We start from the raw sequence: 19161 nt of genomic DNA, 5'->3' as shown, positions 1-19161 counted from the left end.
CCCCACCATCGACGTCGACCGCTTCTGGTCCCTCGGCCCCGACGACATCAAGGATCCCGCCACAGCTTGTGACGACGGCTCTGCCCTCTTGACCGGTATCACCCCATCTTGCTACTCCGAAATTCTCGGGCAGAATGCCTTTACCGACGGCCCCTGTTATTAAACTCCTGTTGTCGAAAGAATTCTTCCTCGAGCCCCCTTCGAAACGACGGGGACCCTCGGCGGTCGCTTGATGGCCGGAGAACTCACCGACCGCTGTTCTCCTCCTTGCCTTCCTCCAAGCTCTTGACATCCCCTTGAGGATGGCCTCCGGGGTGGAGGACATGACAGGGAAACCCCTTGGAGAGTAATAGGGGGGCTGAAGACGGCAAGGACCGGTGCGGAGGACGTTCGGAGTTGGCAAAGGCACCAAGGAAGTAGCTGAGTAGCTAGGCCCTCAGACGAAAGAAAGGTGCCGTCTTTTTGGCAGAATGAAGCCTCGAAGGAAGGGTAGGGGGTTTAAATAGGTAGCGGATCTTAGCGCAATTATGGCGGCGGGTGTCCCTAGGCCAACCAGTGCTTACCACGTATCCCGCGTGTCCCACTCGCCGCTATCGAGGATTGACTATTCGCAAATTTTCATAGCACGACGCTTGGGCTCGCGTTTCAGCGGGAGTTTCGAAAAGACTCCTCAGGTCGCCCTAACCGAAAAAAGGGCTCTGGCGTGCGCACATTAAATGCCGACATATCCAAGGATGGTTGTACGCAGGATTCGAGGGGACAACTTCGGTCATGCCAATCTCTCTGTACTTCCTTCATTCGAAATTCAAACTCGAAAGTAGGGAGACTAGTGTTGGGTATAAAATACCCACGGCCGAAGTTCTTAACAGGATTAGCCCTTGCGGACTCCGCCCGGACTCCTACGGGAGCCGGGCTCCACTCACGACTTCGACTCCGAGAGGACTCCGCCCGGACTCCTACGGGAGCCGGGCTCTGCCCACAACTCCAACTTCAAGAGGGACTCTCCGCCCGGACTCCTACGGGAGCCAGGCTTCGTCGCCAACTTCAACTACCGGTAAGCTCCGTCCGGACTCCTACGGGAGCCGGACTTCGTACCTGACTTCAATTGCAGGGGGACTCCGCCCGGACTCCTACGGGAGCCGGGCTTCGCCCACGACTTCGACTCCGAGAGGACTCCGCCCGGACTCCTACGGGAGCCGGGCTCCGCCCACGACTTCGACTCCGAGAGGACTCCGCCCAGACTCCTACAGGAGCCGGGCTCCGCCCACGACTTCGACTCCGAGAGGACTTCGTCCAGACTCCTACGGGGGCCGGACTTCGCCTTTGACTTTAATTGCAGGAGGACTTCATCCCGACTCCTACGGGAGCCGAACTTCGTCCTCGACTCGACCGACTGCGAGTGGACTTCGTCCAGGCTCCTATGGAAGCCAGACTCCATCTTCTATTCCGACTACAGGAAGACCTCGTCCGGACTCCTACGGGAGCCAGGCTCCGTCACCAACTCCAACCGAACTTCGGCCGACGAGTCTGGACCCCCTGGCAGGCCACAATAACGGACAACACTGCTCCACTCTCTGCGGCGGGCCCTAAGTAGCTCCATTACTCCCTGACAGGCCGTATTAACGGCCATGATTCTGCTCCACTCCCTGCGGCGGATCCTGTGCGATTCCACCACCTCCAGATGAGTCACGACAGCAGACGCCGCTCCACTCCCCGTAACTGATCCCACGTGGCGAGCCACGGCGATAGCCACGACCCACTCCACTACTCTCCGCAATAAATTCCTCCTGACTCTGGGCGGCTCACTATCAGACGGTTACAGGCGTCGCTATCAATCTGTTGCCCTCTCCGTCTATAAAAGGGAAACCCCAGATACGTTATTCGATAAGCTCTTAGTTTTTACCTCAAAACTCTGCTAAATTTTCCGTTCGAGCACTCCATTCTTGTTGAGGCAGAGAACTGACTTGAGCATCGGAGGGTCTTGCCGGAGCAACCCCACCTCTGGTTTAGACTTCCTTTGTAGGTCCCGGCGGCGACCGCGACTCCCTCGACTCCAGCTTCTCTGGTGCAAGCGGATTTTTGCACTAACAGATCTCATTTGGTTTTAAGCATCTCTATTTTGATATAAAGGGAGGTGATAGCCACCCAGCTTTTATTGAATGAGGAAGAGAATACAAAGTTCAATTGCTGCGTGAGATGGAGATGCAGCAATTCGAGCAATCTATGGTCCATTACAAGCATACCAGATGTAGCACAGGGAGGAGAACAAATGGCTCTTTTTGGGACAAAACGCCGGACAAACAGAGGAGCTCCATCGCCAAAAGCTGGTCATTATCTACGTTCAGATGGAGACTCTCCATTCTCGCTGTTCATCTGGAGCCAACGAAGTCAGGTTCTACCGCGTCTGGTAACAGGGTGGGTTTGGGGCTTTTCATATATGCGAGTAAGCCCAAAATTTAAGGTCCATGGTTGGGCCTGGCCAGGTTCAAGTCTCGGCCTCCGAGGTGATCGTATTCCTAGAATTGAGCCTGGGTTTGCCCAGTGTTGAGAAATGCACTTTGGCCCGAACGTATGCGCCCAACCTAATGCTGGTCCACTATAAACCCTGTTTCTCTCTGCCAACAGCTAACTGATTAGATCTGGGGACGTAACTGGGCCAGTCGCATGACTAATTGGTCGTTAGAGCAAGGTTCAAAACTCCGCCTGGACGAGTAAATTTAGTATTAAAAATTGAATAAATGTAAAAGGATAAAAATCGCAGTCTTCAGAAGATAGATAGAGATAAAAATTGAAAATTATATATGATCATCAAAAAGTTTATATCCTTTTCGCATTGACTCCCTCAAAAAATTAAATAGAATTAATATCCGATAATTTCAAGAAATTGGCCCTGTCTCGAAGCACCGATACTTGATGTGGCTAACTTAAGCCAAAAAAAATTGAATTTAACCAAGTCTCAAAGATGGTTTCAATTCCAAGTTTTGAATTTAACCAAATATCAAAGATGGTTTGACTAAAATAAGGGCGTGATGATTAGACATTTTTTTTCTAGAAGGGAAAAAAACGAGAGAAAAACTAAGTTGGCGGAATGATCTCTATGTACTGAAGCTAGCTGGGCCATAAAAAACTTTATCTTGCAGAACATGAAATATTATTCGACGTAGCTAACTCACGGATTAAGACGTTGAGCTAGAGGTTCTTGATAACAAAGAAGAATAGTTAATCTATCACAGACAATCCAACGTGCGAAAATAAATAAAACAAGCTCCAAGATAGAGCGTGGTTGCCCCTTGAGGTGTAGATAGGAACAAATGATTCACACCACTTGGTTTGACTTTCCATTGGACATTAGTTCCAGACCGGACCTATGTGCACCGAATTAACACCCCACTACAATCAATGCAACGTAAATTAATCGAGACAATTGGTACACCCCACCACTTGGTTTCACTCTGGTGCCTCTCTTCGACTCCAGCAGGGCATGGAAGCGTATCTATCCCATAAAAATATATACATTTAGCGTACGCATGTTGATCTCCTCTGTCATTTTTTCGAAAAGAAAGAAAAAAAAAAAATCAAAACACATTCCACATTCTTAACTTAGGATTGAAACCGGATCGTATATCAATATATCTATATCCATAATTATTTTATCTGACGAATACAAATACAGATATAGATATTATTCAGACATAAAATTTTATATCCATATTTATTTTAAATAGATATGGATACAATTCGTATAGTAAAAATATGAATATAATTATAGATATAATTTTGATAATTAAATTTTATGACTACAAAATTAAAAATATTATTAAATAAATAATAAATTAAGTTAATAATATATTTATATGATTATATTTTTTTTAAAAAAAATTATAAAATATTGTATAAAATTATATAGGATTACGTATAGATTCGGATATTTAGATACAAATCAGATAGTTGTCTGTCCATATTTATATTTAATTTTTTTATAAATATAGATATAGATATAAATATTAATCGAATTTATAAATTATTTTTTATATCTAAATTAATTTAGATATGAAAATAAATTCGATCGATAACATTCATTCCACTTTTATCTCTATCTTAACTTTCGGATTTAATGCTTCCCTACTTCAACTTGGACCACATTTCTCTCACAACTGACATGTTTGAGGACCAGCCACACCCCCGAATCCTCAAGATGCATTTTTTTAGGTCTTAAACGAGAATCCTTATGGGCAAATTCTTTGTGCAGTGCAAGTGATATAAAAAATCTAACATGGAGCACACTACTATCTAATTGATCCATATAGTCACTATTTTTTAATATTTTGTAGATTAATTTTTTTATTTAAAAATTTCATATGATGAAAATATTTTTATTTTTTGATAAAATTATGATATCCTATGTTCATATTTATCTACAGGATGTCATAATATAACGCAAGATGTCATAATATGCACATGACATAATTTTTTAAAAAAATATAAATATTTTTATTATTCAAAATTTTTAAATAAAAAAATAAAATTACAGACATTAAATATGCATGAAAAATGATTAGATAAAAATAATTATATCTTGAATCATGATATTTTAGGCTATAATATATTATAAAATATCATAATTTTTTTTAAAAAATAAAAATATTTTTATCATATAAAATTTTTAAATAAAAAATTTAAACTATATGTATTAAAAAAATAGTGACTGCGTGGCTGAATCGGACAAGACGGTGTGCTCCGTCGGATTTTCTGCGCCGCCCGTGGTGCACAAAGAATTTCTCAATCCTTAGATCAACTTTGAGGGGAGAGATCTTGAGATGGGAAACGAACAAGCCGGGGGAGAGGATGGGTGGGATCTTCATCAGGATTAATCACTCCCATCAGATCCAACCCTAATTGCATTGCATGTTAGCAAAAAGAGAAGAATTGAAGGCGAGTAGGAGACAATGGGATGCTCGTTCTCGGGGCTGAACGCCTTCTATGACGCCGTGAACGCTGGCGGGGATGCGTGGATCAACGAGAACCGGTTCCGGATCCTAAGGCAGCTCGGCGAAGGGGGCTTCGCCTACGTCTACCTCGTCAAAGAGGTCGTCTCCGACGGTGGGGGTGGCGGCGGGCTCGCCAAGAAGAAATCCGTCGACCCTTCGCACATCTCAGGTCTGCCTCTAGATCCGACCCCTGTTTCTTGCATGCAATGTCGGTTCTTGATTCGGGGTTTTCGTTTTCTTTTTTTTTTTTTTTCTATCCAAAATTTGATCTTTGAGTCTTAAACTGATCTACTAGTTTCTTGATCTTGTTGTTTTTTTACGGGCAATAAATTTCTCGCTAATCTTGAGTTAATTTCTTGAAATCCTTATGTTATAATGGTGAATTCTGCTGGCTGGTAAGAAATTTATCATCTTTTTCTTTAAATTGCTCTGGGATTTTCCGTACCAATTATGGTTTGAAGAATTTGGCCTCTTTCTTTTTGTATAATACAAAGAATGTATTTTCTCTGTTTATTTGGTTGAGTTGCGTAGTTAATGATCTCTGAGTTGGTGAGCATTTGACGCAACTGTGTAGTTAAAAAGTTTCTTGGATCGCGTGCAAAAAGATGATTTTTTTGGTTAAAACTTTAGCAAGATTTTTCATTTAGTTTGTTTCTTTTCTTCTTTCTTCCTCTTATACCTTGCAATGCTGATAGATTCGAGTTTATGTTTGCTTCTGGTAATATACGAGGAAGATGCACTGATGCAACTGTGTTATAGACTTGCAGAATCTTACTATGAAATAAGATCCTCCTGCCTCGGTCAAAATACCGGGCTGTTAGGTCTCATAATGGAGAATATCGCTGCTTTGTTTAGCTGAAGCATGTTTTACTGACATTTTGTTGAATTATTATTTCAATTCTTGTGAGTCGGCAAGAAAAATTTTTTTCTTATTAGATGCTGATACGATAAAGGCTTTGGTTAGCCGTGAAAATCTCTTGTTTCTCCCCTCATGAAATTTTAAGCCGATGATGTGACTTGAAAGGTAAACTAAACTGAGACAAAGTCAAGTATGGCTGTCACAGAGTGACATGCTGTTGCGCATGGATTAATCACACGAGTATATTAATATAGTTATAGGTATCTCATAGATGCGTATCCTTAAGCATACCAATAACAGAAGCACGTGATCCCAATTTGCATTCATACTGTGAACTTGAAATAATCCCTATTAGCATTTATATGATTTTGAAATATATTGTAGTTTTCCTTTTAATAGTTGTATTTCTAATCATGACTGTCTTCTTTGAGATACAGAGATGAGGTCAGACTTGTTTTAAAGTACCTTGACATAGATATTGGTGCATGCCAAATCAGAGTAGGCAACATAAATATCAAGGCTGTGCTTGCTGGAGTTCAGGTATAATTGGTGTCAAAAGACAGGAGAACCTCTGTGGATGTTGAACTAAATATTTTCATGCTAGTGAATAAAACCTACACAACCTTAAACATTGCTGGAAATTACAAGGTGCTATTTTTCTTAGAACTATGTGCACCTTAGAGATGCACCAATCCACTTTTGAATTCCTGCAGCCTTGTGGAATTTGTTCAAGGCCTGCTAGCAATTATCCACTAGAAGTGCATGATCAGGTTTTCTTCGATTGCATAGCATTGTGCCACATCACATGAACTTTTGTGGGATTTGAGTTTCAAATGATATTTTGGCACTAACACCTGATAGGATTGTCTTACAGACAGAGCTTCATTGTTAAATTCATGGTGGAACAAAAATCAAGGGTGCAGATTGTTAATTCATATTTTACACATCTTAAAACATATTTTCTAAAATAAAATAGTTTGGAGACTTGCAAATCATAAGTCAAATGAAGCCATTTATCTTGTTATTGAAAACTATCTATCTTGTTTCTACTTAATTAATAGGTAAAAACCTCCAAAACAATTGATATCTGTCTTTAAGTCATTATTAGATGCTGTAAACCACATTTAAGGTGGGGATTTGCAATTTAGTTGACTCACCTTATGTCTTGAGGCTGTATGAATTGGGCTTAAGTATCAGTAGAACTGTGGCTTGAGTTCAATTGACGAAATGCAGTATGGAGTTAAAATGTCTCCTCTAGAAAGGGAGATCAACTCAATTTAATTGGATGGTACTTGAACTCACCCTGTGATCCTCTACCATGTAATGCTGAATAATGGTGAAGTGTTCAACTAATGAAGTCCTTCTTCCCTCCCAAACAAAACAGAAGAAAAAGAAAGAGAAAGAGAAGAACATTGCTTGGCTCTCAAATATGTGAATCTGCTTGCTATCACTTATATACGCTATCATGTGCAGTGCACATGGCTCATTTGATAGTAACAATATTTGATGGGTGGTGTTATTTCTTAGGTTATACGATGTGGTAAAACCGAACCCATTTTGGCAGATTTCCTTCGCCCCTATCTCTAAGATGTTATACTGACAGACAAGATCAGGAGGATTTATTAGTGTACTTTTACAGGCTTTGTGGCAATATTCAGCCTCGCCCAAGTCTCTTGCATTATATGCACTGGTTAAGTGCATGCCACTTAATGTTCATGCCTGTTATTTAACCAGTGTAATGGTGCTAATCTTATTTGATGTCTGACATTTCTTCAGATGATGGAACTTATGCTATGAAGAAAATCCTCATTCAAAGCGAGGAGCAGTTGGAGTTGGTTAGGGAGGAGATCCGTGTTTCTTCCCTATTTAATCATCCTAATCTGCTTCCCCTTCTTGATCATGCAATTATTGCGGTTAAGGTACTCCAATTTTATTTTGTTTGGAGTCATTTCTGTTGAAGTATCTTGTCCTGTTATGCTTCTGAAGAAGCAAATGTGCTTACTAATTATGCAGATAGATCTCTAGGTTGTTCTTGAAGTTAGGGGTAAGCTATGGTATTATATTGTGGAATGTGTTCTCTTATTCTCTATATGTAACACTCCTGGAGTAACGAACCTTGCAATAAAACTCGAGCATCACAAGTTTGCTTTTTGGAAAAATCGATGCTTCACATACTTAATGAATTATTTATTGTATCTATGCATTGACAGCTATACATATCCTACTTTCACTTCTTTCTTTGTTATATGATACATCTACACCAACAAATCTTCTGTCTTTTTGGTATAGTTTTAGTATATAATAGTGACTCTTCATCTTAAAACTGTACTGACCCTTTCTTTTTGTTAAACTCCCATGTTTTAAGTGGCAAGTTGACTTTTTCTTTGGCATGACTGACATCTTTACCATCCCTCACTTTCTTCGGTGTGGAAACTCTTATATTTTATGTCTAGGGTTCAAAATCCAAAATTGTGTATGATATGTGTGCCAAGTGGTAACAGTAGCTAAACAGAAACATGTATATCACCCAAGGTCTGTAAGTACTTGAATGGTCTGAATAGGTATTCATAAACAATGCTAGACTGGTATGAACATTGATTCATAAAAAGTGATAATGTAATTGTAAAAATAAATATGAAATATAGAAAAATATGAGACACTTATTTTAAAAAATAATTATAAGTTGTTCTACTTAGATTATATGTGCAGCATCAGTTCTTACTGTTATGAATATTGAAGTTCAAATATATATCTCTTATCAATACTGTGCATAGTAAGTTTTAGCAAATATGTTTGCAGATCTAAATCCAGTCATATGCATTCTTGTTCAGATATTTGAGAAGGGTTTGCTATTTATATATGGCTCAATTTTGGAAATGTATTATAAAAACTCTCTAATGTGAATAGAAATACTCAAAGTTTTACCCCAAAAAAAGAAAAAAAAACAGTTATTTGTACATAGGTGTGACCCCAATCTAACTGCTAGGTTTAAAGATGTTGTTCGTATAAAAAGCTCTGAAAGCATCACTTTTAATCAAAATGATAACACAAAATTGATTTTGAAGTGACAGTACTTGTCAGTGGTAAGTTAGGAAATCAGTTTATATTTCTTATGAATCTTCCTTCCCTTTTCTCCTCTTATCTTATATCTATGCATTTTTCTTTTCTATACTTGTAGAATGCACCTAACTGAATTAGTCTAAGTTGGGCTTGCAAAAATTTGAATTATCTTGAATTGACTCATTTAGATAGCCTTTAGGTTTGTATAGTTGAAACCACTTCTAAACCAACCCTGTGTTGTTTATGAGGGGAACAGCTCCATTAGGGGTGATGCTGCATCAAATCACCTGTCATGGTTTGGGTATGCTAGTTTTTCCCTGCATGCTAATGTCCCTTCCAAGGAGTCTTTGCGCCTTTTGGCTAAACCTTGATTATTTTGCACTATAATGAATTTATATTGGATGTTCTATGGTCAGTGCCCATCATGGTGTCATGCCACTTCAAGAGTTTATCCTACCATTGGCATTTCCTTTTTTACAAGTCGTTTCTTCTCAGTTTTTCTCTTTGTCAGTAATGGGACTGTTTTTCAACTCTTATGCAAAGTAGCACATCTAAGTTTTAATCCTTTCTTGCTGAGCATAATTAATTTTTGACTAATTAAAAAGTTTTAGATTTATACTAAAGGACTAATGAAAAGACTGCACAACCAGTTCCAGTCCCATATGGAAGAATTTGATGGTTTTCATTATGTTGAAAGTTGAAACTGAAAGCTGTTCAGTAATCAGTCATTTTCTTGGTGAATTGGGTAACCGCTTGGAGCAGAATTTATGTAAATCTAAACAATATTATATGTTTATCATACCATACATAGTAGCCACCACTTAGAATATGGTAATTTAATATTGGAATAAAGTTCCCAGATTACTTGATTATAGCATTATTTAGAAAGCACTGTTTTTGCACACACACACACGCACACGCACACACTCTCTCTCCTCCCTTCAATAATGCTCTTTAGTCTCTCTTGGTCTCCCCATTTTTGATGTTTCGTCGGTGCAAAGAAATGTTCAATCATGTAGCCTTTTGTCAATGTTAGCATAAGAAAAGTTATTAATTTAGGAATTGAATTTATGAAGCATAGATGGAAGATATTACTAATATTTTTTGAATAGTTAAATAGATAGTTCAATCTTCTGCCACTATAATTCCTCTGTACCCATTTGATGTTGTAGGATTTTTCTTAGCTCCACATAGGTACTATGTTTCATTTGAAGCACTGCATTTTTGCCACAGTAGGCTTTATATAACCATGTTTCTACACATTTTTGCGTCCAAAATTTTCAAAAGGATACTTCAGAACATTCTATTATATAGCTTCAACAACCAAGAGCATTAAAATTGTTGTCACATGATAGTCATATAAGAGTTCTTTTTATATCAGTCTGTTGATGTATAAATGAACTGTTCCATGTATGCAAAATAATTATTGATTGCAGTAATGCATTACTGAGCAAAAGAGTTGCATAATTTCTAGAAATATAAGAATGTCTTTTTCTGCTGATCAACTATCATCCATAAGTTCACTATGTTACCAATATTCTCCATGATGTAAAAAGACTTTCTCAGCCTTCATGTTTATAATCTGGCAGGGTCATCTGTCATACTGAGTCAGGTGGAGTAATCGTTTACTGTTTTAGAAGCTCTATCATGTTAGTTGCATATGCAGACTGAGATTTGGTTTCTTTATTTTGATATCCTATATGCTAGTTGTTTTTCGATTTTGTGTCATATAATAGATGTAGTTACTAGTTATTGTACTTATATAGGGTGCACAACAAGGATCACGGAATCATGAAGCTTACCTATTGTTTCCTGTTCATCTGGATGGAACTTTACTAGATGTTACTAAAGTTATGCAAACAAAGAAGGAATTTTTTCCAACAATCACTGTTCTTCACATATTCCGACAGGTATATACACAAAAATATCCTTCTTTTCTGCCATTTTTGTTGGCTGTGAAAATATTATATCATATTAGTTTTAAAATATAACATAGACATGCATGTTTTACTTATTTTCCAAATTATGTTATAATTATTTCTTTAGTTTTCCTTTAAATGCCTCTTGTAGATATATCATCATAAGTTTAGTTGCATTCTTTTTTTAAAAAATAAACCCTTGATGCTATCCATTAGGATCCAATCCATGTGTTCAAATATGCTAGTTCTTTCATTAAAGAGTAAGCACACACACACACACAAACAAGAGCACATTTCCTCCTTCTTTAGGACATATAGGATCTTCAACATGGGTATGATTCTTTTAGTGATTAGAATTTTTTTAAAAAAATGGAAATGATAGGGCAAGGTTTTATGTCCCAATGGGATGGGGGGCATCTTGGCCATCCCATACCATTTATATGACAAAATGGGATTAGGACTCCGAAACCCATCCACATGAGGAGAGAAGAAGAAAGAGGGAATAAAGAAAGGAAGAAAAGATGAAGAAAAAGAAAAAGTGAAAGGAAAGAAAGGTTAGATGAAAGAAAGAAAGGAAAGGATAAGGAAAAGAAAGAAAAAGGAAAGAAAAGAAAGAAAGGTAGAAAAAAAGAAAGAAAAGAAGGAAGGAAAGAAAAAAGAAAAGAAAGAAACATAGAAAGAAAGGTAAGAAGAGGAGAGAAATAGAGGATATCTGTCGGGATGCATAACTGGGACTGTTGTAGGGATGGGTCGGGACAGCATGACATCCTTTTCCCTGGAGAAACTAGGAGACCTCTGTCTCACAGGATTTAAAACCTTATGATAGGGAACCATAAAAGGAATGAAATAAAATATAAGAAATATCAAGAAATCATGTAAATGATACTTTAGTGAAATTTATAGAATGTTAATTACATGGCAAATGTGAACTGAATCACAAAAGAAAAACACTTTCAAGCTGCTCGAGGAGGGACTATCTGTACTGAGCTGAAAGAAAGGCTTCACTAGTTGTGCATGTTTCTTCAGAATAAGCTTTTGGAAAAACACAAGCTGCTTGAGGAGGCACTATCTGTACTGAGCTGAAAGAAAGGCTTCACTAGATGTATATGCTTCTTCAGAATAAGCTTTTCCAAATATAAAAGAAGTTTTTGTGTTTATATGATTATGGAGTTCTTCAAAGGTTTCTTCCCAATTTTCATGCACAACTTTATTCTGCTGATGTTCCAAAATATGCACTCTTGTAATCCTGACCTGCTGCAGCGTTTGTGGTTCCCTGATCCCTTTAGAAAAATGGTTCTCCATTAACTCAGCATATGCATGTGTACTTACAATGCAGAGCAGTTATTCTAGACAACTATGTCGCTGTCATAACTACTGAATAGATGTTGAATTTGTGGTCATCTCTTCTGAGATAATGTAGAGTCTGCTGGTATATGTTGTGATTCTGTGAAAACATTTGCCTTTCTTGTTTCTACATAACAAGGACATGGTTACACAAGAATGAGTTGATTTATTTCAAGAAATGATTGACAACACTCATGAGCATTTTCCTTCTCATCTACATTAGCACATTTTAGTTCAATGTCGATTTCATGAAAAATGAAAACTTTAGATAACAGGAAAGTAGGAGAGCTGGAGTGTACTAATAGAACAGCATCGCAATCCCTTGGAAAGGCAAGATGTGACATTGACCTTGGTCTTTGTACTTCTTAGATAGTGGACATTTTGGACTGTTTTCTTCCCTTTAACCTTTTATGCATGGATGAGAATGACATGCTAGTTAGCATATTTTTATATGCAGCTTTGTGCAGGACTGAAACACATGCACAATTTTGATCCTCCATATGCTCACAATGATGTCAAACCTGGTAATGTTTTGATAACACATAGAAAGGGTCAACAACCTCTTGCAATTTTAATGGATTTTGGAAGTGCTCGTCCTGCAAGGAAAGAAATTCGTTCACGTGCAGAAGCATTACAAATACAGGTAAGAACCCATTATTGCTATTCGTAAACACATGGATTATTTTTCTTCTTTACCAGGACATTTTTATACATTATTGTTTATATGTTGTACAGTTTTATTTCTCTTGTTGGTGTGGAACTTTTGCAGCCCCATATTACATGTATGTTAATACATGTTGGTAGTTTTACTATTTTTAAATTACACATCTTGATAATAATAAACTAGAAAAAAAAAACAACATTTATCCAGGAAAGCATTCTTTTCTTTTAATGATTCTATCAGAAACTATGATTCGATGCCCATGAGTCATGTGAAGGATGAAGTGGCCCATGTTTGGAGACGCAAAATTTTGTTGGAAAGCCTCTACAAATTGTGTTCCAAGAGTTTCGGAAGTAGGAAACAATTTTTCCCACCAGAGGATGCTAAGCATTGGGAGTGCCTGAGAGCTGGGAGGTATCACCCAATTAGCATCCTTGTGGCAAATAGTTTCTATAAAGTTGTATCATCTGAAATATAGCCTTGGCCATAAGATAGATGCCATCTCTTCAATGTCTGGGAGTCATGTGCATAGAGCCCCATGCATCACAGTTCTTTATATTACTCATTTACAAAGTGCTCTGATTATTTGCTGACCAAACGGGCATCAGACCTGCTGGCTTCTTTTGTGGTCTGGAGAGATTTTCATTTTAGAAGTTTTGTGAAATCATATAAGTATAGGCTGTTTGTTCTCCTAACCTTCTACCCCTTCTCTACCTTTCATGCCTTTCCAAATTTCACCCCCTCTCTCAACGCACTATATCCCATATAAATAGCAATGATTATAATCAAGGTTTTTATGTCCCAATGGGACTGGGGGCATCCTAACTGGCCCATCTCATTCTTGTGAGAAACTAGGATTGAGATGGGTTTAGAACTTCGAAACCCATTCATGCCGGGAGAAGAGAAGAAACAATAATGAAGGAAAGGAAGGAAAAAGGAAAAACTGAAAAGAAAGAAGAAAAATAAAAAAAAATAAAAATAAAAAGGATAAGAAAAAGAAAGAAAAAGGAAAGGAAAGAAAGGAAGATAGAAGAAATGAAACATAAGAAGGAAAAAAGAAAAAAAGAAAGAAAGAAAGAAAGGGGAGAGAAATAGAGGATATTTACTGGTAAGGCTGCAAATCAGTCGGGTTGACCCGCGACCTCACCTGACGGTCCTGACCCGACCCGACCCATAGCGATTCGTTTCGAACCATTTAATAGGACCCACGGATTCCAGGTTGGATTTTAAAATCGGATCCGTTCTATTTTCTAGATTGGATCTGGATTTACTGAATTTTGATCCAATCTGACTCGACCCACTTGAATTTCTGGGTTTATATGAATCTTATGCTCAATGACCCGATTTGATCTGAACCCATTATATGACCCAAACTTATTATGTGCTAGCATGGGCTAGGCACAAATTGCAGCAGGCTGCTCACATATACAACGTTATCTCCTTCCCTTTCCACTCCACAATTGAGTGGCGCCACTGGTTCAAGCTAATGGAGTCTCTAACAAATATTATCTTCTTCCCTTTCCATCTCCACAAGAAATCCTTCATATCAAACCTACACAATCTTTTCAACTCAAGAACTTTAGAGGATTAGTAGGAAATAGATATTTCACTTCCAGTTGTATCCCACAACCGACTTTCATATGTACGTGAGGTACATCTTAGTAGTTTTTAGGGATGTAACTGTTACATGTTGATGACTACTCCAAAAATTATTCTGTGTCGCAAATGTCATTGAATAGTAAACTTGTGAGATGAACTTCAACTTCACTCATGAAAATCGATTGAATAGCTATAGCTGATGCCTATTGATTAAGATCCGATCTAGATTTGATCTGGATCCGAACCGGATCCGTGTTTCATGGATTAGGGCCGGATATACATGGATCCTAACTAATCTGAATGATCTATTAAGTCAAAAAATTTGATCATGGACCCGATCTGATCCGATCTGATTTGCTATTGGGTTGGATATGGGTCTAATATCAAGATCCGATCAAAAAATTGGATCGGATCGGGATCACTCATGATCCGATCCGATCCAACTCATTTGCACCTTTATCTATTGGGATGCATGACCGAGATTGCCCGAGATAGGATGGGACAGCGGGACATCTTGTTCCATGGAGAAACCGGGATACCTTCATCCCATGAAATTTAAAACCTTGATTATGATAATAAATATGTCATGATCTTATAGTGAGTGATGTGGACTGCCTTAATATTTGTTTTGAGGTAGTACTGTTGCAACTGGGGGAAGAAAAAAGGCTTTCATTCCATGATGCAGTTAGGTGAGATCATGCCATTAGAATTTATGCCTGAATCCTACTGATGCAGTATTCATGGTGGACACTTAAAATTCATGATTTGCAACAATTGTCGTAGCTTTCAACATCCTAATTGTGTAAAAACCAAAAATCAGAACTTGTAGGGATTGCATACTTATGCATCAAGTTGACATGATATTGCTAATAAAAGAAGATGGCATGCCATAATACATGATGCGTCGAAAATGGAAGTCCACATAGTTCATCATGATTAGGCATTTTAGAACACATGAAGACCACAATTTAGCTAGTACAAACCATAAATTAAATCAACTTTAGTTCTTGTTACCAAATAAATGTATGTGATGAAAATGCTATTAGTTATTTCATATGGACAAATATATCTAGTCTACACCATTCTTACTAAATAATCTTATAGATTAAAATGATGTCATGTCCTCTTAACTTATATAGTTTTCTAATTTTTTCTTTAAATAAAGTTTTTGGTAATTTTTTGTCAATAATATCGTGCACATTAATGGAATGGTTCCACACAAAATTGTATTACATAATACATCCAAAGATTCCGGACAGCATACGATGATTTTGATATAATCTGCAGTATTGGCTTAATCTAAGGGGATGCTTGGTTGGGGGTAATTAAAGTTTGGAATGGGAATCAGAATGGATGACTCCCATTCCAACTGCTTGGTTGGAGGGAGTCCCATTTCAATTTTCATTCTAAAGAGGAATAGGAATGATCCATTCCTTTTGTAACCAAATCCGGACTCAGCCCAACGGAGTTAAAATGTCATTCCAATAGAATGAGATAAAAAAAAAAAATCATCAGCCATCGCCCTCGTCGCGGTTCCCTGCTGCTTTCTCCGTTGCCCTTGCCGTCACTGCTTACCTTCCACTGTCGGTTTCTAAGATCTCTCCCTCTCTCCCTTGAGTCCGCCATGGATCTTGGCGGCCGCTCCGAAACCGACCTCTCCCTCGGCCTCCACGCTCGCGCCTCACCCCGCCCCCCGATCGTCGATGACTCCATCTCCCTCCAAACCGACCCCACCCGCCGCGATCCTTCCTGCTCCACCAACCCCGTCCACCTCTTCGATCACCAATCCGAGTCCCGCCATGCCCCCGACAACAACTCCGATGCCGCCCCTCTAGAGAACGGCGACGACAAGGAGCATGTAGAGGAGGAGGAGATCAGCATCCTCGGATACACCATGCCGTCAAGAAGCGCCGGCGAAGAGGCGACTCGGCCTCCGAGAATTTCGTCTGCTAACTTTGCTATGTACCAGATTTGGGGACGACCGGCATAGGGGGTTTAAAGGGAGATTATTGCGTGCACCAGGTCCAAGTGAACCAGCACAAATCTCGAAGAATATGCACGGTAGATAGCATGCGATCGGGAATTATGAAATACAAGGGATAACGTGGCGCGTTATCCATCGTGGGATTTGCGCGTTCTAATTGCACCTGGGGACATTTAGGGGAGGCTGGATGGCAACATATACATAAAAAATTTGCTATCTACATTTTTTTTTAATGATAATTTTTTAAAAAAATTTAAAGATATTATTATTATGTTTAATTTTTATTTAATATTGATTTTTAAAATAATTAATTTTTAAAAATTTTAGTTAAGAATAAAAATAAAAATTTGAGTTGACTCCGATTCCTATCTTTATATGAACCAAATAACAACAATGAAAATCATCTATTCTGATTCCGATTCCAATCACAAACCAAACACTTCGAATGATTTGGCCATTCCGATTCTGATTTCAATCCATTTCCATTTCGATTCCGATTCTAATTTCAATTGCGAACCAACCACCCCCTAATTTTTTTCAGGATTGCCTTCACAAAAAATTGCAGGGTTTGCTTGTTAACAATCAAAAGATGTGCTAAACTTGTTATTTATTTATTAATTTTCTTTTTTGTATTTGTGTAGGAATGGGCTACTGAGCACTGTTCTGCACCCTTCCGAGCTCCTGAATTGTGGGACTGTCCAAGCGATGCTAACATTGATGAGAGGACAGATATATGGTCTCTTGGATGTACCTTATATGCAATAATGTGAGGATTTCTTGGTTTCTTATCTTACCATGCCTTAACTTTGTGCAATTATTTTCTTAATTATTTGTTCTTAGCTATGCATGCACCAATACCATTTTTTGCAGGTATTTGTTTCATATGTAATTTTGCAGTTATCAATCATGCAGCTTTTACAATTTCATTTTCTGTATTTCTGTTGATGCAGCTTGGTCATCAAAAGAAAACCATATATGATTTGTTCTAATCCTCGCAATTATCGAAGATTGACTATGTATATACAGATAGATACTCAACATTAAAATGATTTGATGGAAACTACGAATTTATACCGTCTCTTTTTGCAATTGCTAATGTGCCTTCATGTTGTAATAAAATTGTCTAGCAACATTCTCATTAATGTAGAATGCCAACTTGATGCATATGCAAATCAAGAGAATGATATAAAAATCTATTTAGTGTAGAATACATTCAACAGGTATGAATTAATGCTAGATTTGGTAGGAATGTAAGCAGAAAAAGCTTGTTTTCATAATAGATATAAATGGATACACTGTGTATATTTTGGTAAAATTTCAAGTTTTCAACTTTACATGTAGTTGAGTTCTAGAAATTAGCTTGCAGTGGGTTTTGCAGGAGTTTGTTTGTACTCTGCAGATGCAATTTCTACGAAGATGATTGTTATCTTGTCGATGCTGTAACACCAGTAAAACAGAATAAAATTTATGGGCTATTTAGCTTAATGCTTGTACATAATGGAAACTTTATCTTCAAGGGATATCTTCCATGTGGATGAGAAAAACAGTAGAGTGGTATGTTAACATAGTTGGACTTTCCAATTACAGCCGTGTATGAGCAACCCATTTCCAGATGATTAGCATCATCTTGAAAGAAGGATACATGATACTTTTGCGTTTATGAACAGGATAAGTAGTAAATGCTGACTTTAACATATTAATTTCTCAAGAAAGATCTGATCACGCGTTTTTGGTGCTTCCTACAATCTTATTTGGTTTTCATATCTAAAGGCCCTAGTTTCCTAGGTTAGTACAGTGGCCATTGAGTTCCATTGTTCAAAAAAAAAAAATTGTCACTTATGACAGCACTGAACAAAGAGGGGCGTGAACAGCTTTGTTGAACATCCCACATGGAATATATATATATCTATTTTGTTATCATTGGTTACTGCAGATAAAAGAAAAGTAAATGACAGGATAATAGACTCCTTCCTATTGTCAGAAATTGGAGTTTATGGATGAGAACTAGTGCATAACCGTCTATCTTATATTTTGATCTTGTAACATATACATCTGCTATAGTGTCATCCATTGATCTTGGATTCCATGCACAGCATTTTGTTGAGTAAACAGAACAATGAATTCTTCTAGATTTCATATGAAGTTCTGACATTATGCAGTGTTGGTCCTTGCAGGTATGGCTCATCTCCTTTTGAGTATGTGCTTGGTGAATCTGGAGGGAGTTTACAGTTGGCTGTCATGAATGCGCAGATAAAATGGTCTTCTGGTCCAGACCCCCCTTATCCCGAGCCTCTTCGTCAATTTGTGGTTTGGATGCTTCAGCCTCAACCTGCAGTCCGGCCTAACATTGACAATATCATCATTCATGTGGACAAGCTCATATCAAAGTACTCATCTTGAGCTCAGTGAAAGTTGCTAGCTGGGGCCATATTTGTGCAAGTTATAGTACATCATCTTTATGCATTTGATCGGAGGCTCTATTGTTATCCGCTCTTGTTAAGAAAATACAATTTTTTTGTAGTTTTAGCAGAAATCATCAATTTAGTGACAGTTTTAGTTCGCGATTCATTATATGTCAATGATACTTATATTAAGGAAGTCCCTGTTGTACCCAAAAAAAGTCCCAGATAAAATAATGCAGGATACGGTATTGGGGATGCTGCTGGTTTTGTAATTAACAGTTTAGTGAACGTATGTAAAATGAACTCCTCGAAAGGCCGTATATAATGTCAGAGCATCTTGTCGTA

The 19161-nt window shown here is 38.1% G+C and overlaps 1 protein-coding gene across 1 annotated transcript; it reads left to right on the top strand.

Annotated features, from left to right (window-relative positions):
* The first annotated feature begins 4768 nt into the window (after positions 1-4768).
* LOC105060283 (uncharacterized) lies at positions 4769-19012 on the top strand. The gene is made up of 6 exons (XM_010943931.4): positions 4769-5157; positions 7624-7766; positions 10674-10817; positions 12628-12813; positions 17056-17180; positions 18589-19012. Exons 1-6 carry the CDS (start codon positions 4947-4949, stop codon positions 18812-18814), a joined length of 1035 nt encoding a protein of 344 aa, XP_010942233.1. The 5' UTR covers positions 4769-4946; the 3' UTR covers positions 18815-19012.
* The last annotated feature ends 149 nt before the right edge of the window (positions 19013-19161 follow it).

The sequence above is a fragment of the Elaeis guineensis genome, chromosome 1, assembly GCF_000442705.2.
Source record: "Elaeis guineensis isolate ETL-2024a chromosome 1, EG11, whole genome shotgun sequence".
Classification (NCBI taxonomy): domain Eukaryota; kingdom Viridiplantae; phylum Streptophyta; class Magnoliopsida; order Arecales; family Arecaceae; genus Elaeis; species Elaeis guineensis.
The sequence above is the reverse complement of the archived record's forward strand: the minus strand, read 5'-3'. Positions and strand labels throughout refer to the sequence as shown.

Excerpts from the sequence above, each read along its gene's own strand:
- LOC105060283 (XM_010943931.4), top strand. The coding sequence starts at position 4,947 with ATGGGATGCTCGTTCTCGGGGCTGAACGCCTTCTATGACGCCGTGAAC. Across the intron at positions 7,767-10,673 it reads ATGCAATTATTGCGGTTAAG|GGTGCACAACAAGGATCACG; the intron begins GTACTCCAATTT and ends GTACTTATATAG. Across the intron at positions 12,814-17,055 it reads CAGAAGCATTACAAATACAG|GAATGGGCTACTGAGCACTG; the intron begins GTAAGAACCCAT and ends GTATTTGTGTAG.